Genomic DNA, 26204 nt, shown 5'->3' with positions numbered 1-26204 from the left:
AGGGAGCTGGCTGGTCCAGGGGCCCCCGGGCGGGCTTAGGAGCAGACTGGCTCCAGAGGGCCACATTGCTTCACCAGCTTGCTACGACGTGGGTGGGCCCCAGCCCTTGCCTCACTTGTGTCTGCCTCACGGTCTCATAGGAACCATGAAGCGCGGCAGCCCTGAGGGCCTGGCCCTCGTGCTGTCTCTGCGGTCAGAGTTCTTGTTAACACTGGCTCTGCCACAGGCTCTGTGACCTCCAGTAGGTCCCTGCACCTCTGAGCTCTCCCGCTGCTAAATGAAGCGGCTTCCTGTTCGGCTCTCATGACTTGTCTTCCCTCTGTGTCCACTTCACCCACTGTCACCACACATTCAAAGCCGTCACGGTGGGTCTGCTCCACATGACATTTCCTTGAAGGTTAAAATGAACTTCCGGGGCACCTGAGTGGCTCAGTCATGTGGGCGACCGACTTCAGCTCAGGTCATGATCTCACGGTCTGTGGGTCAGAGCCCTGCGTTGGGCTCTGTGCTGACAGCTCAGAGCCTGGAGCCTGCTTCGGACTCTGTGTCTCCCTCTCTCTCTGGCCCTCCCCTGCTTCCTCTCTCTCTCTCTCTCTCTCTCTCTCAGATAATAAACATTAAAAAAAATTTTTTTTACATGCACTTCCCCATGTACCCATGTGGCCTGCTGCCTTGAGGCCTCCCTCTGTTCTGCACTCACTCTCCCCCAGACTCCCCAGGTATGAATCCTGTTTCCTTCCTCCCTATGAGAGCCTGAAGTAGCATTAACATTACTGGTGTCTCTGGTTCAACAGATGACATACCAAAAAAGAAGGTGGCTAGCATTTTCAGGCCACCGTCCCCAGACCTGCTCGCATACTTGGATTTCAGCGTGTCGACTACAGGGATCTTAGCAGGTGTGAAGGTGAGCCCTGTGATCATAGCTCTTACTTGCTTCAGCCTTTGATGGGGTGGGCGGAGAGGATGGTGGGTGTGGGTTTATGCAGGCCCTCACTCTTATCCACAGCTTGAAGCAACAATACTGTTCCTTGAAGTCTGTGTTAACTACCAGTAAACCCCCCAAATTAGGTGAGCCTGAGAATAGTGCATATTTTGATGTTCTGTGGTAACATCTAAACTCAGATTTACGACTGTCTTTGGGAGCAGGTGGCTTTGATGAGTCTGTCTCCTTACCAGGAGCCAAGAGCTCCATTCAATTTTTTTATTATTCTGAAATCTCATTTAGAAGGTTTTTAGTGTACATTTTCCTGTGTATTATTTGGTTTGTATGCAGATTTGAGCAGCCACCCTTTAAGGAAATAAACGTGCCTGGCGGCTGTGGTTGGCGGCCACTGTTCTCTCTCCCCTCACATCACTGACCAGATCTTTCATTGTACTTCAGATGTCGCACGCAGCCACAAGTGCCTTGTGCCGCTCCATAAAGCTACAGTGTGAGCTGTACCCCTCGAGGCAGATCGCCATCTGTCTTGACCCCTACTGCGGCCTTGGCTTCGCCCTGTGGTGTCTGTGCAGGTGAGTGTGCAGATGAGTGTGCGGGTGATGTTGCAGGTAGTGTCTCTGCAGGTGGTGTGCAGCAGGTGAGTGTGCAGGTGCCATGCCCACCTGCAGGGCTGGAATTGCTGCTGTAAGTCTTTGGAGCTTTGGTGCTCATTTTTGATACTCACGAGCCTAAGATAACACATATGAGTGGGTTTGTTTGGGGGTGAAAAGGATTGGAGGCTGGGTCTGAAATTGAGTAAAAGAGTAAAAGTATATTTTTCATTAAATATAAACAGTACTCATTACTAGTAATAGGGAAGAGACTACTTAATTTCATCAGATACTAGGAAGTAGTGACAAATCTTTGGAAGAAGAAAGCCAGGGACTCCAGCTGGCAGACCCTGACCCAAACTGTGATCCCGGATCCTTCTGAGGTGCTTGGAGGGAGACTAAACCCCTGTATATCACCCCTGCTCCTGCCCCCACCGCCCCAGTACTTTCTATCGAAACTCCCACTTGACATTAGGGCACAATTGCGTCCTGTTCTGGCTAGAAAAGAAGTGCCCTCAGAGAAGGAGGAGAGAGGTGGGCACCCCAGGCCCTTCTGGCGCAGGTGGACAGGGCATCCCTGAGGCTCATGGGCCGAGGACTGACACAGAGCCGAGGCCGCAGCTGTCCTGCTGTCCTGACCCTCCCTGTGCTCTCTCTCACAGCGTCTATTCCGGACACCAGTCAGTCCTGGTGCCCCCGCTGGAGCTGGAGAGCAACGTGTCCCTGTGGCTGTCAGCCGTCAGCCAGTACAAGGCCCGCGTCACCTTCTGCTCCTACTCCGTGATGGAAATGTGCACCAAGGGCCTGGGCGCGCAGACCGGTGTCCTCAGGGTGAGCGCAACCCCCTGTCTGCCACTGAGGCCTGCCCTGCACCCTGCTTTCCTTCATCTCAAAGTGCCCAAACCAGGGGCTCCTGCGTTGGTTCTAAACTGGGCCCCTGGGAACGTTTAAAAAAAAAAAAACCTCCCAAGATCTGTTCAAGCCGTTTATGGAAACAGAGAAAACCCTTTCCAGGAGTTGAGCCGCACTGGCTTCATGGGCCCTCTTCCCTGCACCTCTAGAGGTCACTCCCTTTATCGGCACAGCCCACACAGCAAAGGAGAGTGTGAGACCCAGGCAGGGGTGCAGGGGCCAGAGTGCAGGGGTACCGGGGAAGGGGGGGCGGGTCCTATACTAGCTCTGAGCAGTGCACCTCAGGGTCCCCTGAGGCCTGGGGTGGAGCCAGAGCTGTGTGCAGGGGCGGGAGCCACCTGGATGCCAGGAGTGGGGGGCGGGGCACCCTCCAGTGCATCCAAACTTAGGACCCTGAGGAACCAGGACCAGCTGGGGAGGTGGGATCTGCATCTCCACTGGGACTAGCCTCCCTGCCCTGCCCGCCCTGCCTGCAGACGAAGGGGGTGAACCTGTCCTGTGTGCGCACCTGCATGGTGGTAGCTGAGGAGCGGCCCAGGATCGCGCTCACACAGTCCTTCTCCAAGCTGTTCAAGGACCTGGGGCTGCCAGCGCGCGCTGTGAGCACCACGTTCGGGTGTAGGGTCAACGTGGCCATCTGCCTCCAGGTAAGGCCTGCACCGGTCTTCTGCAGTCCTCGTCCTCCCTGCGTGCGCTGTCCTCCCTGCTTGCCCTCTGAGCCCTTGGTGTTTTCACTTACACAGAACCGGTCAGCTTTGTGAGCCAGGAGGTTGTTATTTAAAAGATGTTCTAGTCTTGTTGATGAACAAAGGCTTACTTGGAAACAACACAAGTTGTTCTTGAACAGTGACTATTAACTTACCGGGAAAAATCTCAAAGGAAACAATATGTAGCTAATTTTTTAAAGCAAGATAAACTTGTAAAGACAGTTAGCAATTTTAAATTGAAACATTAATTAATGTGGTGATTTGTATTGCCCTAAATTAGTTTTTGAAAAGATAAACTTGTAAAGACAGTTAGCAATTTTAAATTGAAACATTAATTAATGTGGTGATTTGTATTGCCCTAAATTAGTTTTTGAAACATTAAGGTATTTTACTTATTAAAAGGAAACACGAAGTTTCAGAAATTGAATAGCTCACTTGTAGTGCTGTTTACTGCTTCTTCAGATGACTGGCTGTTTTCCAGATTTGGTGCTAGTATCTCCATTTCACTTCTTTCTAAAAACATACTGAATGCCTTACTCCACGAAGTGGTTCCGGAACTACAGGGCAGAAGAGGCACCACTGGAGCCAGAGCGGGCCCAGATCCCGGGCTGTTGCCAGGCTTCCGGGGCCTTTGCTCAGCCCTGGTCCTCGGCCGGGGCGCACCTGCCGGGCACAGGGCAGGTCTTACATGCAGAGACTGTCCTCCTGTTCTCCTGGCATTGCTGCTGATGTCCTCTCAACCTTGAAGACTGCTATCCTCTCCAAGCCACAGACCCTTGCTATGTGGCAGGAGGAGGTGGGCTAGGGTCCCCTCCTAATATCCCTCTCTAGTGTAGAAAGTATGACTGAGCATCGGTCAGGCTGTTGATGCACAGTTAGCAGCTCTAAGTGAAGACCTTACTCTCTGCTCAGCATTTACTCGATATTTGAAGGTATCTATTCTATTGTCGGCGCGTGGGATGCCACGTATGATTGCGAAAATCTTAATGGATTGTTCATGTTTGCGCTTTGAGATGCAGTGACGTATTTTGCTTTCTCTTACTGTGTGTTTCTCACGTGGCCTGTTGCTTTCTGTTTGTGTTTCCTGTGGCTGTCTCCTCCCTGTCTCGCTCTGCTGGCCTTCTTTGCCTCTGTCAGCCCAACAGGCTGGGAAAGCTGGCTGAGCAGGTACGACCTTGACCTCAACCTCAAGGCACCTCTGTGCTTCCCCCATGAGTTCATGTGACCTTCTTGTGAATTCCAGACAAATACATGTTTCCTTTGCTGTCTGACTTTGCTCACAGTGGATGTTATTGGCATGTTATATAAAAGCTCCCTTGAAACCAAATATAAGAGCAAAGCTATTTTCAAAAGAATTTAACAGTCCTAGCGTTACCTCTGGAGGAAGAGCAGTGTTTGGTCTCAAACAATCATTGTTGTTTTAATTCCAGGGCAGACATAGGCTACACTGTCTGGCATCTTTAGACAGTGATGTTGACCAGAGTGTCCATTTAATTCGATGTTTCTTATCGATTAAATGGAACATATAACATCCTCGGCAGGACCAGTGCCCAAGTGTCTGATGAGAGGAGAGCAGGGAGACGTCCTTCGAGCCGATCCCTGGGAGAGCCTCTGCCATGCTCAGCCCTCAGGAGAAGCCGGTCGGCTGGTGAGAGGCCAGGCCCAATCTGACGGCTGGTGAAAATGCCTTCCAAAACCTACGGTGGTGTTTTCACCAAGCACAGAGTATAGGGACCAGCAGGAACAGACAAGTGTTAGAGCAGACACGTAAAACTGCAGGATTTGAGATTTCCAGTCAGTGTTATTGGACAAGTCTCTGAATGTTGTCAAGCCACATAGATGTTTGGACAGAAGCCATCCATGCCCCTGGGCATGCTCAGTGCCCTGAGCAGAACAGCTGCCTTCCTGGGCGTCCCCTGAGGACCCAGGAAGAGCTGTCACACGGCTTGTGCCCGTGTAGATGGGGACACACTCCTGAAAATGAGATGAAGGTCCTCTGCTGCTCTCCTTTCCAGGGCACGGCCGGCCCAGACCCCACCACCGTCTACGTGGACATGAGGGCGCTGCGCCATGACAGGTGAGGGTCCGCCATGCCCACAGGTGAAGTTCTGCAGGCTGGGTCTGCCCTGCCTGGACCTCCCAGCACCCCGGCGTTGGCAGCTGGCTGGCTGAGTCCCCTGGGGGAGCCTGGGCTTCCTTCTTGTTCCCTTGTGTCAGCACAGCTCAGGCAGCATCCCGGTATCTGTTGTTCCCATGACCAGGAGGGATGATGTCAGGTACGAACACTTGGCATGTGTCTTCTCGTGGGATAGAAAACAGGCAAACCAGCCAAGGCAAGGATGTTTTCCACATGATACCATTTTAAGACAGGACTTAGTTTTTACATCAGTAAATGTGTGCTGGGGGCCACGGTATGTACCTGTAAGTCTGGGTCCCTCCCAGCTCTGAAGCTTGATCCTGGCTCTGGATCCTCAAACGTGGCCATGCTGCAGCTTGAGGTAAACAGTGGTGAAGCCTCCTGGAGTGGGGCCATCTGGTCCAGGGAGGGCCCCAAGAACCCTAGAGCAAGCCCCTACCCTGAGCGGTGGCATGTAAGCCAGGCAGCTGGGGCTGGTGCATGTGGAGCTGGTAGTCGCTGCTCCAAGGTCACAGCAAGGTCGTGAGCAAAACCCTGGAGGTGTGGTGTTGTCCACTGACTGACCGTTACAGTGATAATCAGTTTCTGATTACCTTTTCCCTCGTTAATTTTTAGGGTACGTTTGGTAGAACGGGGTTCTCCGCACAGTCTGCCATTGACGGAGTCTGGAAAGGTAGTGGAAGCTGGGACTTACACCCAGGTCCTTTCTTATGTTAGCCCCTGGTGGGTGCTGAGGGCTAAAAATGTCCTAATGGGGGCACCTGGGTGGCTCAGTCGGTTGAGCGTCTGACTTCAGCTCAGGTCATGATCTCACGGCCTGTGAGTTCAAGCCCCACGTCGGGCTCTGTGCTGACAGCTCAGAGTCTGGAGCCTGCTTTGGATTCTGTGTCTCCCTCTCTCTCTCTGACCCTCCCCTGTTCATGCTCTGTCTCTCTCTGTCTCAAAAATAAACATTAAAAAATAATAATAAAAAATAAAAATAAAAATGTCCTAATGGACACAGGTCGACTGTGGTTGGGACTGGGCTGATGCAGAGGGCTCCTCTCCTCCCCACTAGCACACACAAGGACACCTCTGAGCTAACGCCTAGAACGGGAGGGCTTCAGGTACAGAAGCCCAGAAGGATCTCCCACTGTGGGGCTTGAGGCCATGGGCCTCTTGGTTCGGGGCCCGATGCCTTCACGGGTATCTGGAGAGCAGGCGTCCTCAGAACCAGGGAATGTTTGAGGAAAGAAGAGTACCCACACGGCCCTACCAGGCAGTGATGAAGATGGGGATATGGCCTGGGTGCTGTGACTAAGCTGCTGGGCACCAGGAGACAGCAGGTTCGAGGGCGGGGCTGTGTCCCCAGTGTGACCAGGAACAGACAGCCCCCAATCATAGGGCTTCCCACGGCTCTCGCCGCACATCGTGGTAGGGTCGAGAGCACAGGTAGCGACCTGTCCCAGACCTACACAGTCCCAGAGGCGAGACGTGGAGGCTGGCATAGCTCACGCAGCCTGGAAGGGCTGCCCCAGCTCTGCTCACACACCCTGGTGGTCACAGCTGCCTCTAGGGAGGCAGGGAAGTGCCCAGAGAGGGACAGGGCAGTGGGGCAGCAACAGGACCAGCCCATGGGTCTATGGAGGGGTGGGTGTGGAGGGTGAAAGGTCAGGCTCCTGAGGAGGGACAGCCGCAGTGACATGGGGCAGAAGTCTCAGCTGTTGCAAAGGTCCTGGAGTGGGAGTGGGAGCTGCAGAGGAGCCAGTGTGGCTGAAGCTGCGGGGGGAGGTGGGAGGGTGACCATGGGCAACAGCGCCTGCATCCACACCTTCCCGTGACCCTTTGACCCTTCCCACCTGCCTGGAGGTCCCCACTGACCTCTGTTTCATATGGGGAAGCCACCTGAGACAGAACAGGTGTCTGGGTGGCCTGACAGGGGCCCAGGCTTGGGGTCCCCTGAGCTGAGGCACCTCCCCTGGAGTGTTCTCCAAGGCTGCTGGGGAAGAGCCGGTGCCCCCGTGTGCCTGAGCCAGCCGTGCCCTGTTGGCTAGCTTCCCGGTGCAGGACTGGGGCTCATGGGGCCGACAGAGCCCCTTGCAGGCAGGCGTGATGTGTGGACGGCACCCCACATTCGTGTGCCCTACAAGGGGCAGGTCGTCGTCTTGTGTCCTTAATGAAAGACCTCAGGTACGGCAGATGCTTACGGAAACAAACCCTCCTCACCCCTCTTGAAATCCAAAATACGGTCGGTTCTTAGGAACTGGGATAATTTTGCTAAGATTCACTATTTATTTTACCTATTAAAGGGTCTCTTATGGGGGTGGCTGGGTGGCTCAGTCCATTATGTATCCAAGTCTTGATCTCAGCTCAGGTCTCGATCTCAGGGTCATGAGTTCAAGCCTGCTGTGCACTGGGGCATGTAGCCTACTTTAAAAAAAAAAAAAAGTCTCTTATTTCGATTAAAATTCAAAGTCAAGTTTAGGTTGGTTTCTAACCATCCCCATCATTAACATGTGCACGTCACTCTCCTTCCAGATCCTCCCTGGGGTAAAGGTCATTATCGCGCACACGGAGACCAAAGGGCCCCTTGGAGACTCACACCTGGGAGAGGTAAGGCAGGGGACCTGGAGCCCCCATGGCCTCAGCAGCTGTCCCTTCCCTTCTCCCCTATCCGTCCCAGAGTCGGGAATTCTCAGCAGAGGATTTTGGGTCCTGCAGGATGAAGCCCACCCCAGGGTTGCCCTCCAGCAAAGGGAAACCTCAAGTTCTGTAGGAACTGGGGGGCCTGAGGAGCTGCACAGAAACTGCACCTCCCCTAGAAAAGCAGTCCCTGAGGGAGGGTCCTTGACACCCAGAGGGTGCAGGCTTTGCACGAATGCGTGGGAGTGGGTCTAGAGTAACGCGGGGCAGGGGGGACTGTCCCCCAGGAGCCTAGTAGAGGCCCGAGTTGGTCTGTTACGATGGGTTCCAGGCCTGCGGGCATGCCAGGAGGGTACAAGGACCCTTGTGGTCCCGGTGGATGGGGGCTCGGGGGTATTTACACAGGGCCTCCCAGAGGTCGCTTGGTGTCCCGATTGGAAGGTGTGCCTGTGCCAGGGCTGGGTGTGGTCAGCATGGGGCCTCCCTCAGCCGTCCCTCTTGCTGGCCAGCTGGACCCTGGCCTGTTAGGGTAACAGTTTGCCCCCGAGATAGTCACAAAGGGTCTGTGCCAGGTTGGGAAACCCACCTCTTGGCAGAAGGCCTGTTGGCTGCCTGCGTCTAGAGCCAGGCGCTCAGTCTGGGGAGGAGACTGTGGGTCCTGGATGGGCCCAGTGTGTAGAAGGACTCCCTAGGGGACCCCACAACACTCTGGGTACTGCTAGCACGGGTGCGGCAGACAAGGGTGCGTGGATGCATGTGAACTTAGCATGTCTGCAGGGCGAGTGTAGTGGCCGTGCCCGCTCCGTCCTGTGAGCCCTCAGCCCCTTCACCGGTCCCTCTGTGGATGTGGGACGAGCTCCCGACTCCTTCTCACTGTCAACAGTAGTTCGACGTGAGCAGCAGGGAGGCGCCTCTGTGAGCTCATCCGTGCCACAGAGTCCCACCGGTGGCTCCTAGGGCGAAGGAGGGGTCGCTTCGCTCCAAGGAGAGAAAAGCTGCTTGTCTGCTTTCTCTGTGCCTGCAGTTTTGCTCGAGCCACAAGACGAGAGACACTGAAACAACTCCCCCTCCCCCTGCCTTTGTTCACTCGGCCAGTGGCTGTCTCACGGCAGAACCTGTGCCCAGCGTTTGTGACGTGCCAACATTCTTGTCCCCTGGGCCCCACCAGATCTGGGTGAGCAGCCCCCACAACGCCACCGGCTACTACACGGTCTATGGGGAGGAGGCGCTCCACGCTGACCACTTCAGTGCCCGGCTGAGTTTTGGAGACACACAGACCATTTGGGCAAGGACTGGCTACCTGGGTTTCCTTCGAAGAACAGAGCTCACCGACGCCAGTGGAGGTGAGGGTTACCTTTCACCCCCTGCACACGGGCCGCATGTGTGGTGGGGTCCGTCCACACCGCACGGGAGGCCTGCCGCTGTGGCCCGAGAGTCTGACGTTCATGCCTCAACAGCTCAGGGACTCCTGCTGACCCCTCACCCTGTGCTGTGAGCGTGTATCTTCAGGTGCGGGGGTGAAGGACTTGGGGGTGCTCTGATAGCAGTTTTCTCTGAATATTACTGTTTTGCCACTGTGGGTGTCCCTCACCGGCCTTGGACCCTCGGCCTCTGCTGAGGATGTGGGGGTGTTAGTGATCAGGCCACCAGGCCCTCCCCTTGCATGACCCTGAAAGTTGCAGGGTCCCCGAGGCCACAGCAGGTTTACCAGATCGAGTCAGAACTTCTGGTGTCCCTACAGATGCTGTTTTGTTTCCAGACATGGTACAGATTATTTCTAAATATGTGTTCACGCGTTGGCCTGACTTTCCTGAGGTGTTCCTGGCTGCAGAGGCGCCCTCGCGTGGGACCGAGGGGACGGCACCACCTCCAAGGAGGCCCAGTTGTCACCTGCTGTGTGGACAGCGGGGCCCCATCCCACAGAGCGCGGCTCAGGGCTGCTGCGGATACGTGGAAGGTGCCGCCATTCCCCGGGTGCCCTTCTGAGGTGTTTGCACCGTGTTCACAGAGCGGCACGACGCGCTGTACGTGGTCGGATCTCTGGACGAGACGCTGGAGCTGAGAGGCATGCGCTACCACCCCATAGACATCGAGACGTCCGTGGTTCGAGCCCACAGGAGCATCGCCGAGTGGTGAGAGCCACGTCCCGCCCTGCCCGGTAGCCCCTGTCCCTGCAGCCTCTGTCCCTGCAGACGCTCTCCACGGGGGGCGGGGGGGGGTGCTGGCGGACACCTGCCTCTCCAGCAGCAGACCCCAAGCCCCTCGCAGCCTCTCTTTCTCGTTTCCCGACCACCTGTAAAGCAAGAGTCTGGCCCCCAAAACATGAGGTGTCTACAGTTATCCTGAAGTGTTTCTGTTTTTAATGTGAATTTTTACATTTAAGTGGTCATGACTCACCATGACTTCACTTTGAAGGGAGCTTGAATTGGGACACATACAGCTTTCAACATCAAATAATACTATTGGTTCTTATGAAGGACTTCAATTAGAATACAGATTCCCATAAAACACATTTAGCCCAACTTCAAATTATGTTGGGCAGTAGTGCAGGCCAACTACCCTGTACTTGCACCATTTCCCACTTGTCCATTTGCTCCCAGAAGCCTGTGCCCGTCCCATGCATGATGCCATCTACCCCTCCCTGTCCCTGCAGTGCCGTGTTCACCTGGACCAACCTGCTGGTGGTGGTGGTGGAGCTGGATGGGCTGGAGCAGGATGCGCTGGACCTGGTGGCCCTGGTGACAAACGTCGTGCTGGAGGAGCATCACCTGGTCGTGGGTGTGGTGGTCATTGTGGACCCAGGTGTGATCCCCATCAACTCTCGGGGCGAGAAGCAGCGCATGCACCTGCGCGATGGCTTCCTGGCTGACCAGCTGGACCCCATCTATGTCGCCTACAACATGTGAGTGCCGCCTGTCGACCCCACGTTCCTGAGACAGGTGTGGTCCCCGGCCTCCTGGTGCGGGAGCCGGTCAGAGGTGTTGGGGCTTGTGAAGACACCACACTGTCTGCAGCCACCAGAAAAGACTCCAGTCTTCACGGAATGCTGTGCCCTCTGCTTTTACGGACCCGTCCCAAGGATCCCCAAATCTCATTTTAGGAGCCACTTCCTGACTATTTGAAGAAATGTTTTCATCTTCGAGGACCTTTGTCAGTCGGTATTTGAACAGGTGGGCGCCCGCCAGGGGGCCTGGAGTGGCTGCGGCAAGGGATCACGAGCGCTCTGCTGTGCTGCGAGTTTGCACTTGTTTTAGGCTAAAAATACCATTCTTGATTTTAAAAATTCAATTATTTATTCTCACTTCAAATGACAACTTCATGTATAGAATTCCTGCCAGAAAGAACTTGAGGCCCCTGGGGAGGAGCAGAGTGATGGAGGGAGGCAGTCCTGGCCTGCCCTCCCCGCTCTCAGACCCGAGGCCCCGCTGTGGCCACACGGCACTGCCTCTGCTGGTTTCATTATTGAAACAGGTGTGCCCAGTTGTCTGCATTTGTTGTCACGAATACTCAGTAGGTGCCATTTGGGGCTGTCAGCTTAGACGCGTTGTTTGGGGAAGATTAACCAGCATTTAGTCTGAGACGACTGTCCCAGCTTTGTGACTCCATGCTGTGCCGTTACAGTACCTGTTGTGGTAACTCCACAATATGAATTCTTCTCGGTACATGGAATTGTGTTGAATTGTTACTTTTATTACAGTTCGACAGACTTGGAAGCATTGGCGGCAGCGTCTGAGGCTTTCAGGTCGTTCGTGCTATTTGCTGAGCGCCCTGCATGCAGTCTGGGGGCTGCGGAGAGACCCCTGCCCGCCTGGCATTCGCAGTTTCAATTGTGTGCCTATAAAACTTGGCCAAACCATATTCAGTTATTTTATTCAAACTTGATGAAACTGATGTAATATAGTAAACCTAAATCAAAGAAGAGAATGTAAAATCCTTTAGATACTTTTAAGAATCTGAAGCGAAGCTCAAACCTTAAGACAGATTATTTTTATATAGCTATTAAAGAGTGTTATGAAGTTGTGGGGTTTGGGGGGGATTGAGGGTGGGAAAGTTTATGAATTATGCATGCTTCCTAGGAACAACCAGGCTTTTCAGGAATTAGCCTGGAACAGTGCCTAACAAAGCTATTATTAATTCTCTACCATTTTAAATTCACCACCAAATGGGTCTGGCTAAGTGGGCGGACTCTCACATGCTACTCCTATTTGGCTACAAATAGCACGTGCATAGTAGTTCTGTTGCCTGTGGTGTTGAGCTGCGGCTAGTACGTCACAGCATACTGGAATTCTAATAACTCTATTGTAATTATGTACAGAATCTGTGTAACTTATTGTCTGACATACAGAGGTTCTAGCGGCGGACTCATGGACATTCCTTAGAACGGGATGGCCAACGGGGAAAAACTACCTAACCCTAATCTTAATGTTGTAGTTTTATAGCAAACAAATACTGTAAAATTTTTGTACTGAAAGGTCAGTGGCAGTAAGACAAGGTGTCTTGTAAATTCAGATTTTAAGAAGCGCATTAAAATGTTTTAAAAGTACTCTCTGGGAATTCTGTATATCACACTAAAATTTTTTTATATCATTATGTTAATAAAAGGTATTGACTATTTGTAATTCTGCACTTTGAAATGTGTGAAAATGTTTTTTAAATTACCCCATATAGGATGTATTTTATCATGCGTTTTTTTTTTCTGAATATAAAAGCATTTATGCCGATAGCATAAAATCTACAAAGCACATTCACGTGTAAAGAAGAAAATTAAGATCTCCTATCATCCTACCTCTGATTAATCGCAGCATTAGGGTTTAACAAAAATCCTTTCAGGGCTTAATTTTTTCTTTTTAAGGATTTTTACAAAATTAGGATCATATGGTTTTATATTAGTTTTTGTACTTAATAAATTACAGACTTTTTAATCTATGATATATATCTTTACATGTTTTAACAACCGTGTCTTACGGGTGTGCTGTGACTGAAGGTCGTTTTCCTCTCGCTGTCCACACCAGCACTGAACACTACACCTCAGCAGTGCCGAGTCCTCACGTCCGCGGCGACAGGTGCTGCCTCGGGCGCAGGTCCTTCAGGCAGAGTGGACAGGTCAGAGGTCATGCCCTGTGTGAAGCGTTGGGTGCCTTCTGCCCTCCAGAAGGGTAGAAGGTCCTCTTCCAGCAGCCTGACAGATTAAAATAAGTCCTTGCCAAATTACAGTCAAGTAACTGTCACGTCTAGTCACGTTAAAGATGTTTTCATGTGTCGTTTTTGTTTCTCATTTGTATTCGGATCCAGCAATTCTTACTGCACTCAAAGGTTTTTTGGTTGATTTGTTGGAACCATTTTACATTAAGAATCATCACATCTCAGGGCGCTTGGGAGGCTGTCAGTTAAGCAGCCAACTTTGGCTCAGGTCATGATCTCGCGGTTTGTGAGTTCGAGCCCCGCGTCGGGCTCTGCGCTGACAGCTCAGAGCCTGGAGCCTGCTTCCAATTCTGTGTCTCCCTCTCTCTCTCTGCCCCTCCCTTGCTTACCGTCTCTCTCTCTCTCTCTCTCTCTCTCTCTCTCTCAAAAGTAAATAAACATTAAAAAAGATTTTAAGAATTATCACGTCTAGGGGTGCCTGGGTGGCTCAGTCAGTTAAGCGTCCAACTTCAGCTCAGGTCATGATCTCACGGTTTGTAAATTCGAGCCCCACGTTGGGCTCTGTGCTGACAGTGGGGAGCATGCTTGGGATTCTCTCTCTGCCCCTCCCTGACTCGCGCTTTCTCTCTCTCTCAAAATAAATAAACTTAAAAAAAAATTATGTGAGCAGGTGAGGGGCGGGGGGTGGGGGGGGGGGACGGTGGAGAGAGAGAATCCTAAGCAGGCTCCACAAGTCGGTGCAGAGCTTGAACCCACGAACCATGAGATCATGACCTGAGCTGAAATCGAGAGTCAGACACCCAGCCAACAAAGCCACCCAGGCACCTCTTAATTTAGGTTGTTTTTTAAAATGTTCTAATTATTTTATGCAAACTATGGTTACTGGTGCTTAGTTTCAGATTATGAATAGAGCTGATTTGTTTCAGAGGACGGTCAGCACAGCCATAACCTCGTCTTCCACCCAGCCACCTTGTGGATGGAGCCTCTCCTTTGGGTGAGATGCCACTGAGGATACTGGGGCCCGATCCCCCTCGCCCAGCTTGTAAGCTGATGGTTCCAAGCTAGGAGAGGCAAGCTGAGAAGGCAAGTGCAGGTGCGATCCTGCCTCCACTGATTGCTGAGCTCCGAAGGCAGGTGTGTCACTCAGCAGTGTGCCATTGTTCCCGATGAGGGCGCTGGGGCAAGCTGAGGGGGAAGTACAAGCAAGCACCCCTGCCCCCGGGTGGGATCTGTAGGATATATCCCTCAGACACTCCTGGCCACCCAGAACAAAGGAAAGGGGTTTTAGTGCTTGCCATGGTGATGTGGGAAACTAAGGCAAGTGAAAACTTAAATTCCCTTACTGCCTACAGCCCATTAACAAGTCCCTGAGACCGGCAGAGTGACCTTCCTCTAGGAGTTGAGCTGCCTGGATGATGACACTTGGCTGGGGGCAAAAGGGAATCTTGCCTTAACTTTATCCCGACCCCCCAGGATCCTGTAAGTCTACTTCCTTTATCTCAACTGCCCCAAGATATATGCTGGCAATCATACTCCAGGCTTGTGGCCCCCTGGTCTACATCAGAAGGGTCTCATAACTGAGATTTTACTAAACAGTAATAAATGACATTTCCCCTAACTTCTAGCCCCTTGAGGTCCTGGAAACCTTGTTTCCAAAATCCGTTAGACTTACGCTGTCCCTGACCCCCTCCCAACCTGAAGGTATATAATAAATCACTCCTCACAACCCCAGTGCAGCTCTTTCTGCCCACGGGTCCTGTCCCCATGCTTTAATAAAATGACCTTTTTGCACCAAAGATGTCTTCCAAGAATTCTTTCTTGGCTGTCAGCTCCGAACCCCACCGTGGCCCCACAACCCCATCATTTGGCACCCAACGTGCGGCTTCGCGTCTTTTTATCTGGACTCTGAGCCGGTGCAAACTTGGTAAGTACTCTTTCCTTCCTTTACTCTCATTTCAGAGGCTTTTCAAGGAGTAAAGCCTTATTGCTCAGGCCACAATCCTCGAGCCGTGGCTACTCTATGGGGAGGAGAAAGCCTGCCTCTTGGCTGGAAGTTAGTCCCCCCACTGGAATGGTAGTAAGATCCAGAAACTCGATGCCCTCTCTTTATTCCTGTCCTTATACAAAGTTGTCTGTCTTGGGCACAGGACAGCCACCTAAGTCACCAGGACAGCTGCCCCATGTGAGGTTTCCTCTTCATTGGTCAAATGTGATCTCCTCCACATAGCTGGTCTAGCTGCTTCTGGCCGTGGGACCTCCACTGGGAGCCCATCGAAACCAGTACTGGATTGAATCAAAACCCAACCAGGGAGGGTCGCCTGGGTGGCTCAGTTGGTTAAGTGTCTGACTTCATTCAGCTCAGGTCATGATCTCACAGTTCGTAGGTTCGAGCCCCGCATCAGGCTCTGTGCTGACAGCTCGGTGCCTGGAGCCTGCTTCAGATTCGGTGTCTCCCTCTCTCTCTGCCCCTCCCCACTCGCACTCTGTCTCTCAAAAATAAACAAACATAAAAATAAAAAAATGAACGATGCAGCGTTCCCATCCTTGAGGTCCTCAGTGACTGACTGAGTGGCATTTGCTCCTGGCTTCAGCCAGGAGCTGATCTTCCCTGGTGATGCCTGAGACAGGTCATTGCCCCAACTGGACACCTCGCCCCTGCCCACTGCCCACCTGGAAATGCCTGCGGCAGCTTCTGGATAGTCAGACCAGCAGTGCCGGCCAGGAGCCTTGTGGGGACGTTAACCACCCGTTCCCAGACCTAGCCTGGAGGTGAGGGCGGGTCACCCCCAGCCGAGGTCAGAGGAGGAGGATGGGCATTTTACAACCTGGAATGAGGGGTCTTTGTGCTAGGAAGCCCCCAGGAGCCCTGGAGGTGGCTGTGCAGACATGCTGAGAAGCAGCCTCCCTCCTCAGGGTGAAGGAGCACCCCTCGGATGGGGGAACCACCAGGGACACTCAGCAGCGGCTATGGCAGGCTCGCTGGGGGCCAGTACACTCCAGTTTGTTCCTGTCTGGTCTGCAAGCCGGGTGGACATCTGGGAACTGAGTCACCTTGAGATTCTTGGATCCAAGTGGGCAGGGGAGGTACCAGCAGGGACTCACCCAACTTCTGGCTAACGCAGCAGGCGGTCCTCTGGTGATGAACACACACCGTGTGAGCTGTAGCCCAGAGCCCGCTTGCCAGCCTCCTCCCTCTGGCACCTTGACCCCTTTGCGCAAGGCATATGCCAGCCGTGGCCGAGCCGGACAGCTGTGCTGGACCCCCTGGTCCTCCCAGACCTGCTCCTCGTCCTGTGTTCCCGCCCCAGCTGTCCCAGCACTGACCCTGGTCCCGGACCGGCTGTCCTCACTGGCCTGCAGTGCACCTTCCTTTCAGAGCAGCCGCTCCTACCTTCCTCTTCTCTGTGAAGCAACTTTCCTGTGTTCTCTGGACCCGCCTGTGCTTTGTCACACCTTGCACGTTGTGAATTTCAATTTCTCTGCCATGTTCTTTTTTTTTCCTTTCTTTTCTTTTCTTTCTTTTTTTTTTTTTTTTTTTTTTTTGTGAGAGCGTGTGGGAGACGGGTGGAAGGAGAGAGAGAGAGACAGAATCTCAAGCAGGATCTGAGCCCAGCCCATGACCCTGGGATCACGACCTGAGCTGAAATCAAGGTGGCTCAACTGACTGAGCCCCCCAAGTGCTCCATTCTCTGCCATTCTTAAATAAACCCATTTTGCTGGTGATTTTACTGGCTGTCTTATTTCCAAGGTCAACAACTGCAAGGCTCTATGGGGCCAGGATGGTGGGACAAGCAGCAGGTGCCAGTGACCCTGTGGGGAGCAAACCTGCCAGAGCACAAAGGAGCGTCCCAGACGCCTGTCCTGACACGGTGCTCCCCCTCACGGGAGGGGGGGGGGAAGGGTTGGGGGAGGGCTGGGAGGGCAAGCCATCGGCGGGGAGAGGGGAGGGGACCCTGGAGACGGTCCCTACGTGCTGGCTTCAGTCCCCAGCCCCAAATGCCCGGACGGCCACTTTGGTCTCCGCTTCTTCCCAGCCCGTGCAGGCACCACCCCCCATCCCCCTGGGCACGTGACCGGCCAGACCAATCACAGCTCGGCTTCCGGGGACTAGCCCATTAGCAGATTAGTCCGGGGGAGGCCACCCCGACGCCAACCAGGCTGGAAGTTCCTGGCAGGAGCCCGTGGCCGGGGGTTGTCCCACCTGGTGCTGCCCTACCCCTCAGCCGCCCTCCTCACCCCCACCTCAGCCCTCACCCTCACCCCTACCTCATCACACCCCTCCTCACCACTCCTGCTTCCCCTCTCCCTCGCCCCGGCCCCAACCCTAACCCTAACCCCCACCTCACCAGGTACCTCCTCACCCCTCTCTTCACACCCCTCTTCACCACGCCTGCCTCCCCTCTCCTCACCCCTCCTCCTCACCCCCACCTCACCGCACACCACCCCTCTCTTGGTGTCTCCTCCTCAACCCTCTTACCACCCCCCTCCACCCAGACCCCCCCGCCCCCCTCACCCTGCATCACCCCTCCTCCTCACCCTGCCTCACCTCCATCTCACCACTCCTTTCCACCCCCTTCCTTCCTCATCACACTGCTCCAGGCACCTTCTCACCCCTCTGCACCCTGCCCCATCTATGCCGCTTCCCTTCACACCACACCCCTACCCACCTCACGCCCATCCAGTGTCCCTGGCCCTGTGCACCTGCCCTGACTTTGGGGAGTGCAGCGTCTGCGGTGACGATGATGCCAGGCCATTGACTTCACTCCTCTTTCCAGGTTTGCAGGTATTTCACGTGGTTTCGTGTTTAAGGGCTACGGAGGATTGTTACAGGACTCTTTTTATTTAATGCAAATACAAGCAATCAATTGGTTTATGAATTTCCAAGTCTGTGCACTTAAAAAAAAAAGCAGCAGAATAAGGGGTGGATGAGGTTAATTTGAATTTTCCTGGAAGTGATTGTTAATATTTAGAACACATTTGCATTCGTGGATACCCAAGCATAAAGTTCAGCTTTGCACACGCACTGACTCTCCCAACAGCCGTGGGCAGACCCCGGCCGGGCACAGACAAGCGGGGAATGACCCCAACAGACCGGACACGGCCCTTTAGGAACCCACCGCCTTAGGGACAGGAGAGGAGGCCAAGCAAAGAGAGTTACTTGCACAACGCCTGTGCTCCCGCTGCCGCTCACGCGTCCCCCCACAGACCCAGCGAGCTGTGAGCCTCTCGGGGGAGTTGCGCGGAGTGTGGAACTGTGACCCGCAGTTGCGGTCACAATTAAAATGCCAGTACTTGGTGGCTTGGGAGACATGTTCCTCCTTTAGGACCGTTAGTATTGAGTATTTCCCCGGGGTCACAGCTCACCACAGCTCATCGCTGTCACCGCGCCGCCACGATGTGCCCCGCGCACATTCCTGTGCGCCGATGAGAACAGATTTAAGGGAGGGCAGCCTTTTCAAAGGATGGTGGGCAAAACTTTGTGTGTTTGGCAATGGTGGAGACTTAAGGAAGCCACCAGCGTCCAGAGTCGTTTTTGGTTCCGGTTTGATCTTTCCGGGTTAGGGTTCTCCGCAGCCGTGACGGCGGGCGGAGCACACGCTCCGTGACCGAGAACCCACTCTCCTAAGCGGTCGTGACCGAGTCCCTGGGGCCAGTCAGCTAACACGTGTGCCTAACGGGGCAGGGATAGTGACGGGGGCCATTGGAAGACGGCCCTTGGAAAGAGGTTTTCAATTTGTCATTGACAAAGCGAATCAAGCTTCCTAGTTAGCTACAACACGGCTGGAAAGCTCAGCTCCTACTAGCCTGCAAGCCCTTGCCCTCTGCGTCCTTGTGTGACCTTCGTCTCTGCCACAGGAACAGCTCTCTCCGCTTCACTCGTGTTCAAAGAACTCGTGGCAGGCAGTGGTAACCATGGCGACGAAGGCCATAAATTCCTGGAAATCACATTCGCCGTCTCCATCATTGTCCAGAGTTTCCATGACTTTGTCCACCACCTCCTGCTCCTTGATTTCCTAGGAGATAGAAGAGACATTGCCCATCTTGTTTTTAAATGAAGTTTAGAGCCATCAAAACATGATTAATCGTTGGCTCACCTTAATAATTTGTATCAGAAGCAACTTAAGATGTAAAATGCAAAATACCAGAAAGCTTTTTCCTGTGACCAGGGGGCTCTTGGCTGGGCAGAAGTCTCTGGGGGTCCGGGCCTTCTCTTCCACCTTACTTTGAGTCTGCTGGGCCCCAGGCTACTTGAAAAGACTAAATGGAACAACCAGGTTCGAAAAACTGCAGCTTGTGCTCCACTATACTTAAAACACACGTTCTAAATAAGCCCGAGCGTGTTGTAAGCAAACATCTTGGAAGAAAAAATGAACTTTTGGTTCCGCCCGAGGTTTTCACTGTTTCTGCGTGTGGAAGTCCTTATTTGTTAACTCCTTGTGTTCTTTTTGCCATTTGAGTTGCTTTCTGGCATCATGGGACTTTTCCGATGACTCTGCTGCCCAACCCTGAAACCCAGTAAGTGGTGTGAGAGGAGCCAACGCTGTGCAGGGCTACACACGTGGTGGGAACGGCGGGGCACGAAGAGCAAAGAGCATAAGTGCGCTGGTTCGGAATGGCCGGGCCCCGGAGCAAGACAGCCTGCCCGGAAGCAGCCGCATGTAGCTGGCTGGATATAAAAACGTGAAGGACTGATTCCAGTGGGGTTGGATGGGACCTGGAAACATCTGCCTCAGACAGAGGGGAGCAGTACACTCTTTCAATCCCATTATAGATTTGCCTCCAGCCTGGAATTACCCTGACAAAACTAGGCCAACAGATGTTCATGACATCTTGATGTGCTTGCCATGAACTATTTATCTTTTATAAATTGTGGTTCCCACATGCTAAGTTTTTCCTGTTATAAAATTAATAATTATTGGTAAGTACTTTCACTGTTATGTTTGGTACTTGACCAACACTATCTCATTTCATCCTTAGAACAATCCTTGTTACAGAAGAAACTGGGACTTTTGATTGTTAGAAGGTGGAACTGGTGGGAGAACTGAACGTGCAGGTGGCCAACTGCCACTTGAACTTGCATGCCTGAGAAAACGAGTCTTGAAATCGGCCCCAGAAGATGCCCCCTACCCCTAAGCGCACAGGCGCCTCCTCTGACCTGGCGGTGCCATTCACAGCGATGGAGAGTTGGGTCGGGGCGTGGACAGGAGAACCCGCCAGCCTTGCTGCTGGACCCTGGGGCTCATCATGCACTGAGAGGCTCAGCTGGCTCCGGAGGGGGGCTCTTTGTCACCGTGCAGCTGGGCCGTGTCCTGGTGCTCTGGCATCTTCCCCGGAATTAGCTCTTGGTCAGACCTTAGTGCCCTGGTTCATTGTTTGGCCATTTCCTGTGTGTGTGATTGGTCACTTCGGTGAACTTGGTTCTGGACACTAAAGGAAGGTCAGGTGCCAGGTGGATTGCAGTTCAGTGCCTCGAGGGTATGAGACTGGTATGCAGTGGAGACAATGGGTGACTGACCCTCAGGCAGTGGAGATTGTGGGCGGGGAAGTGAGTCCAGGATAGGTATCTGGACCTACTTCCACCACCGGTTTATCGGGACCACTCACGCAGCTTCCTAAATTAGGGTCTTTTACTCCATGGATCCCCCTGAAAAGCCCTATAGCCTCCAGAGGGCACAGGGCCCTTCTCATGCCCTCAGTCAAGTAGGCTGTGGCCATTCATTGACGTGCCAGGTTGGGTGCCCCAGACGCGGAGGCCGTGTCCTCGGGCTTGTGTCTCTCCCAGTGGCAAACATAGTGCTTGCTCAGTCATGTTTGCTGAGTGAATGGCATCCGCTGGCAGATGCTAAACCTGTAGCTAAAGCAAAAACAGTCCTTTCCTCAAATCAAGAGCCTATCTTTAACATCTTTCTTGTATGTTAATTGTGGCCCATGATAAGTCATGAGTATATTTTTCATCCCATTCTGTCATTATTGCTGTAAATCCTTAGATTTTTCATAGAAGAGTCAGCATTATTTGGAACCTGTGCTTTTGCCTTTGAAATAGCAGTTTTTCCTTGCTGTTCCTACTATACACAAAACAGATGAAAATGAAAACAGCGGGGTCATCTAAGCTAGCCTCTCTAGTGAGGGTTCAGTTGCACAAACAAGTTTTCAGAAGCATCCTAGGAGTCCTGAAATGTAACTGGAATCACTTTCAGGGAAGCTCAAAAGAGGAAGTGTCCAGGTGGTTTTCTAAGTGGAGAAGAAAATGGCAAACTGTCGTTTTTAAAAAGCAAGACTCACCTCTAAAAAATGGGAAAGCTCATTGTTGATGAGCTCCTTGAGTTCAGATTTCTTCAGCTTGTGCTTGTCGCCCTCCCTTCCGGAATATTGATGGAAAACATCAATGAGGGCCACCATGGCCTTCTCCAGCTCAGACATCCTAGGGGTCCACAAAGGAAAGATTCCTTCTCATGCTTTTTGCCTTGTTTGCACACAGAACAGTTAATGCGTTCGCTCTACGGACCTCAACCCAGAGGAGGGGCTGGACTGGCCTTGGCTCATCTCCCCTGCACCAGAGGAGGGGCTGGACTGGCCTTGGCTCATCTCCCCTGCAGGCTGAGAGCAGTTGTCCCGTCTGCCTCTCAGAGCCACTCCTGCCCTCCCTTCCCTTCACTGTCCCCGTGGCCTCTGGCTTCCGGTTGGGTTTGGCCAATGGGAAACTTCAGCAAAAAGACTGTAGTGCAGGAGTGAGGGAGCCTGGGGGTCGATTCCTGCTTCCTTCCCAGTAGGCCACCCTCTGCCCTTGCAGGGCTCCAAGATGAAGTGACACAGTACAGGGGAGCAGAGCACTGACTGCAAGCTGTTAGAATTATCTAGAAGGAAGTAAGGTGGCCAGGGGCAAAATGAAGCTACAAAAATCAGTAGTATTCCTGTATTCTACCAATAAACAATTAGAAAACATGGTAGAAAAATCCTATTCATAAACTCATAAAGCAACACACACATATTACTTGAGAATAAGTTGAGCAAGAAAAATGCAGTTTCTTGCAAATGATTCTAAAGATCATAAAAATGCAGGAACTTTCCTTTCTAATAATATATAAATTTAACTCACTTTAAATAAAAATCTTTAAGAGATTTATTTATTTTTTTTTTTGATGGGTGAGGAACATGACCAAAAAGCTGCAAAACTGAACTGGAAAAACGAACATGGCAGAATTGCCACAAACATTTTTGAAAAAGATCAATGAAAGATCCGCAAAGACCAACCAGAAACAAAAATATATTATAAAGCCATAGAGAGTGAGGCTGGCTCTGAGGCAGGGATGCACAAATGGGGCAGGAGGCTGAGCCACAGCCGGGCAGTAGCATTCCCCGCCCCCGCAGTGCCGGGAGCTGCTGTTTCTCTGCAGGTATCAGAGTATGAAACTTCCTACTTCATTCACCACATGTACCTCAGACCGTGGCCTGCAAGCAGGATATGTCTGTTTAATCCTGGGAATTAGGTACATTTTACAGAGGACAATTTGTCGATTGTTTCAAAAACTGAGACACTCAGCCAGAGAAATTTACCAACCTATGGCCTTGAGTTCCGACCAGGACAAAATCTTTGCTCTATGACAGTTCAAAATAGATCTGAGACTCGGGCCTACAGCTCTGGGGGTACTTAGGGGGGCGGGGGGCAGGTCTGATGAGTAACCCCTCCCCCCAGGTCCCAGAGGGAGAAGCCTCCACATCTGTCTGCCGGGTAGATTATATTCAATTTCTAGATCATTATTTGAAATTATCTGTGACTTTTAAATTCAGATTTCTGTTGATTAAAATGTCCCCCATCAAAAAACAAACAAACAAAATAGATCTGAGAACTACATATAATTGTGGAAAAATCATTCCCGTGTTGGACATGTCACTTATATCTAGAAAATAAACTGGAAGAAATTTTTAAAATTTTATTTATTTCTGATTTCTCAGAGAGAAAGGATTGAGGATTTTTGTCTTGACCTCATCTTTGCTAAAGTCACCCTATTAATAATCAGTATCCTTTGTTTTGCCCTACAGTCCCTAAAAGTCAGCTCTATCACACATAGATAGAACAATTCAGATAGATTAAAATCTTTTAACATTTCATTCTTTCCTATCCTTTACATTCAGGTTTTCTTTTTTGGAAACAAAACAAGAAACCCAAGAAACTTTTGCATCATTCTGATACTTCACAAAGTCTGTGATAGGTCAGGGAAGGAGAGCTTAAATTATTTTTTTGTGAAGTATGACTAGTGGGATTTTTTTTTTAAGTTTATTTATTTATTTTGAGAGAGAGAGAATGCAAGCAAGGGAGGCGCAAAGAGAGAGGGAGAAAGAGAGAATCCCAAGCAGGCTCTGCGCTGTCATCTTGGAGCCCAGTGCAGGGCTTGAACTCATGAACCATTAGATCACGACCTGAGCTGAGCTGAACACTCAACCAACTGAGCCACGCAGGCACCCCTAGTGGGATTTTTTTGAAGGAAAGGCATAAAACATATTGCATATGTTTGAAAACTCCATATAATGTAATTTTCTTCATAACCACACTAAATTTTTTTTTCCTTTTAAATTCTTCCCTTTGCTAAGAAACAATGGATGGTTTAAAGCTTATCTTTTAAGAGAAATGGAAATCAAATATCCATATTTCCTTTCCACTTAGTTCCGTGAATGTTATTCTTGCATTAATTTGCCTCTTATTCCTGCATTGATCTTTTTATGTGGAAAGCAAGAGGGCGTCTGGGCTTGAACTCCTTTTGGAAGGACACAACACACAGGATGTGGTGAGGGGCTCCCCCCGCCCCCCAGGGAAGCAGCCTACCTCCCTGAGAAATTCTAAGACTGAAGAAATTAAACCCACAAAAACTCTTTGACCGAGATTGTAATTTACTTGTAAAGACCTCCCAATTGTCATGTAATTTCTGGGTGGTGTCCAGGGGGACCCTGGCATTTCCTTGTTGAGGGAAAACTGAGAAGCGGTTGCAAACCCAGGACTCAAGCAACAGGAAAGGAAAGCATTTGTTTCTGAGTAGGGCTGACCTCACTCTGCTTGCCAGTCATGCTCAGCAGAAACCCTGCTCTTCAGAGAGTTAGGGAAGAAGCAACGTTTGTTAGTACCTCTGCGGAAATGTCAGCAGCCACCTCGAGCCACTGTCCTTGAGGGTTCTCTGATTTGTGGTGTAAAACTCAGGCAGAGTGAACCTCTAGCTGCCTAGAGTTGACGCATTCATGTCCACAAAGCAGTAATAAGGGAAGGAAAACTAAGATAAAAACAGAGACTTATGGCAAACCATAAGAGGCTCTTAAATACAGAGAACTGAGGGTTCTGAGGGTTGATGACGGTGGGGGTGGCGGAGGGGTGGGGGTGGGGGGTTAAGTGGGGGATGGGGGTTAAGGAGGGCACTTTTAGGGATGAGCACTGGGCGTCATATGTCAGAGATGAATCTCTGGGTTCTGCTCCTGAAACCAAGACCACACTGGATGTTAACTAACTTGCATTTAAATTTAAAAAGAAAAAAAGCTCCCCATGTATGAAATGCTGCCAATCATCCGAAAAGGGCTTTCCAACCTACACCTAGTTCCCACCCCACCCCACCCTCTCGGTTCCCTCAGGTTCTCCCTGAGTGTCCTCACGTCAGTGGCTCCTGGTGGCCGCTCCTGTCACCTCCTGGCTGTGGCGTCCAGAGTGGCAGGAGTGTTGTGGGGCGCCTCTTATTCCTCCCGGGCGGTGGGGCGCGGCGCTGCAGGCCCGGGCAGCCAATGGGGGCGGTGGGTGGGGGTGGGGGCAGCTGGCGGCCAGGCCCGCACACAGGGCCGCTTTGACCGGCGGCCACCCGGGGACTTGCTGGGGAGCCAGGACTGCGCTTGGGCCAAGGAAGAAAATGGCCCGTGGGGCAGGAAGTAGAGAGTCAGCTTTTTGTGCTATTTTTTAATTTATACATGAATATTGATGTTCCTCTAAAGGCAAGGTTGGGGGTGGGGCGAGGAGAGAGACCGAGTAATTGATTCAAACAAAGCAAATGTGCAGCCAAGACCGTGGCGCTTCCAAGGACAGGCTGAACACAAGGACGAAGGGCCCGCGGGCTGCTTTCCAGCGGAGAGGCCCCTGCGCCGTCTGCTGCCTCCCAGCCTTCCCCCTGCTCGCCCCCACTCGCCCTGGCCACCCCAAGGCCGCCTGGACAGCACCCCCCCCCCCCCGACCCTGCTGAGAAGGGCTGCTCCAGAAACACATGGCAAAGCAGATCCCTGATATTTGAGGGGAACAGCCTCATTTAATGTGATGGAGGACACTTGCCAGGTGCACCCCAAGGCCTCCTCCCTCACCCTGGCGCGACCTCACAGACTGTCAGCCTCTGTTTTGCACAGAGGTGCTGCTGGTGCTCCCCTCGCTGGGGCCTCACAGCGGCCACAGGCAAGCGGGTCCAGACCCCCTGCCGTCCTCAGCTGTACCCTTCCTGAGCTGTTTCCAAGTGGAACCCCAAAGGCAGCCACTCCTTTAGCCAAATTACACAGAAAGCAGTGGCCTCAAACTCCTCAAAGGACATCTGAATCCGAATCAGGGCCCTTCTGCTGACTCGGGCTCACAGCCGCCACGTTCGAAGGATCAGGATGCAAGATGTCCGTGGTCACAGCTGTTTTGTTGTCATCTGTTTTACCAGGAAATTCTTGACTATTCGATACCTGGAAGTATGTCCTGGAAACAGCACTGAGCTGCGAGCCTTGGGGCTTGAGCTGTCCCGTCCTAGACCCCCAGCCTGCACCCACACCTGCATGAGGTAGGATCTGAGTGGTGTGGTTTGATCCTATGTCCTCGGCTGCCCCACAGGTTGATGCCTGGTGAAGGGTCACATGCATGTGTGTTCTGTAAAGCAGGGGCACTGGGTGGTGTGTGCCAGGCACTAGGCACGGGTTCACCCTGTGTTCACCCTTCAGTGTACACAGAACAGCTTCAGCCCACTCCTGCAGAGAAAAAAGGAGTTTGGAATCTATTCATTCAGCTACTGGATGCCCAAGCAAGGGGCCTGCCCTCTGGATACACACGGCACAGCCTCCTGGGACAGCCAAGTGGGACTTGTGCCTACTGTGTTTCAGGCTCTGTGGGAGCAGAGTTGGGGGAGAGGGGTGCCAGGGCTCACAGGCTGAGAGAGGTTCCA

The 26204-nt window shown here is 52.2% G+C and overlaps 3 protein-coding genes across 11 annotated transcripts in view; 2 read left to right on the top strand and 1 right to left on the bottom strand.

The window, feature by feature from the left end:
• Nucleotides 1–12534, top strand: part of DIP2A (DIP2 acetate--CoA ligase A) — a 119034-nt gene extending 106500 nt beyond the window's left edge. For 5 of the 7 annotated variants that reach the window (XM_060640681.3, XM_060640687.3, XM_060640686.3 and 2 more), the window contains 11 exons: nucleotides 795–904; nucleotides 1382–1512; nucleotides 2193–2361; nucleotides 2919–3089; nucleotides 4287–4316; nucleotides 5165–5226; nucleotides 5902–5959; nucleotides 7804–7878; nucleotides 9077–9251; nucleotides 9917–10040; nucleotides 10562–12534. In XM_060640681.3, the coding sequence (XP_060496664.2) occupies nucleotides 795–904; nucleotides 1382–1512; nucleotides 2193–2361; nucleotides 2919–3089; nucleotides 4287–4316; nucleotides 5165–5226; nucleotides 5902–5959; nucleotides 7804–7878; nucleotides 9077–9251; nucleotides 9917–10040; nucleotides 10562–10814 (1358 nt within the window). In that variant the 3' untranslated portion in view covers nucleotides 10815–12534. The remainder of the gene's footprint in view (nucleotides 1–794; nucleotides 905–1381; nucleotides 1513–2192; nucleotides 2362–2918; nucleotides 3090–4286; nucleotides 4317–5164; nucleotides 5227–5901; nucleotides 5960–7803; nucleotides 7879–9076; nucleotides 9252–9916; nucleotides 10041–10561) is intronic. The other 2 variants (XM_060640683.3, XM_060640684.3) reach the window with 1 other exon arrangement.
• Nucleotides 12535–17255: 4721 nt separating this feature from the next.
• Nucleotides 17256–26204, top strand: part of PRMT2 (protein arginine methyltransferase 2) — a 71869-nt gene continuing 62920 nt past the window's right edge. Inside the window, exons 1-2 of one of the 2 annotated variants that reach the window (XM_078452637.2) lie at nucleotides 17256–17833; nucleotides 25710–25826. The gene's annotated coding sequence lies outside the window, so the exon portion shown is untranslated. The remainder of the gene's footprint in view (nucleotides 17834–25709; nucleotides 25827–26204) is intronic. The other variant, XM_078452638.2, reaches the window with a different exon arrangement.
• S100B (S100 calcium binding protein B) lies at nucleotides 18223–24816 on the bottom strand. 2 transcript variants are annotated; one of them, XM_060640697.3, is made up of 3 exons: nucleotides 24685–24816; nucleotides 21334–21472; nucleotides 18223–19064 (listed from the first exon to the last, which is right to left on the bottom strand). In XM_060640697.3, the coding sequence occupies exons 2-3, from the start codon at nucleotides 21469–21471 to the stop codon at nucleotides 18924–18926; spliced, it is 279 nt and encodes a 92-aa protein (XP_060496680.1). In that variant the 5' UTR covers nucleotide 21472; nucleotides 24685–24816; the 3' UTR covers nucleotides 18223–18923. The 2 variants fall into 2 exon arrangements, with proteins under 2 accessions (XP_060496680.1, XP_060496679.1); XM_060640696.3 differs by having other exon boundaries at nucleotides 24647–24775.

Source organism: Panthera onca, chromosome C2, assembly GCF_046562875.1.
Source record: "Panthera onca isolate mPanOnc1 chromosome C2, mPanOnc1 haplotype 2, whole genome shotgun sequence".
Taxonomy (NCBI): Eukaryota; Metazoa; Chordata; class Mammalia; order Carnivora; family Felidae; genus Panthera; species Panthera onca.
Note: the sequence above shows the minus strand (reverse complement) of the source record. Positions and strands in the feature narration are given on the sequence as shown.

Coding starts and splice junctions, on each gene's coding strand:
- S100B (XM_060640697.3), bottom strand. CDS start 21,471: ATGTCTGAGCTGGAGAAGGCCATGGTGGCCCTCATTGATGTTTTCCAT. Junction 19,065..21,333: donor AGCTTTCCCATTTTTTAGAG/GTGAGTCTTGCT, acceptor TCTATCTCCTAG/GAAATCAAGGAGCAGGAGGT.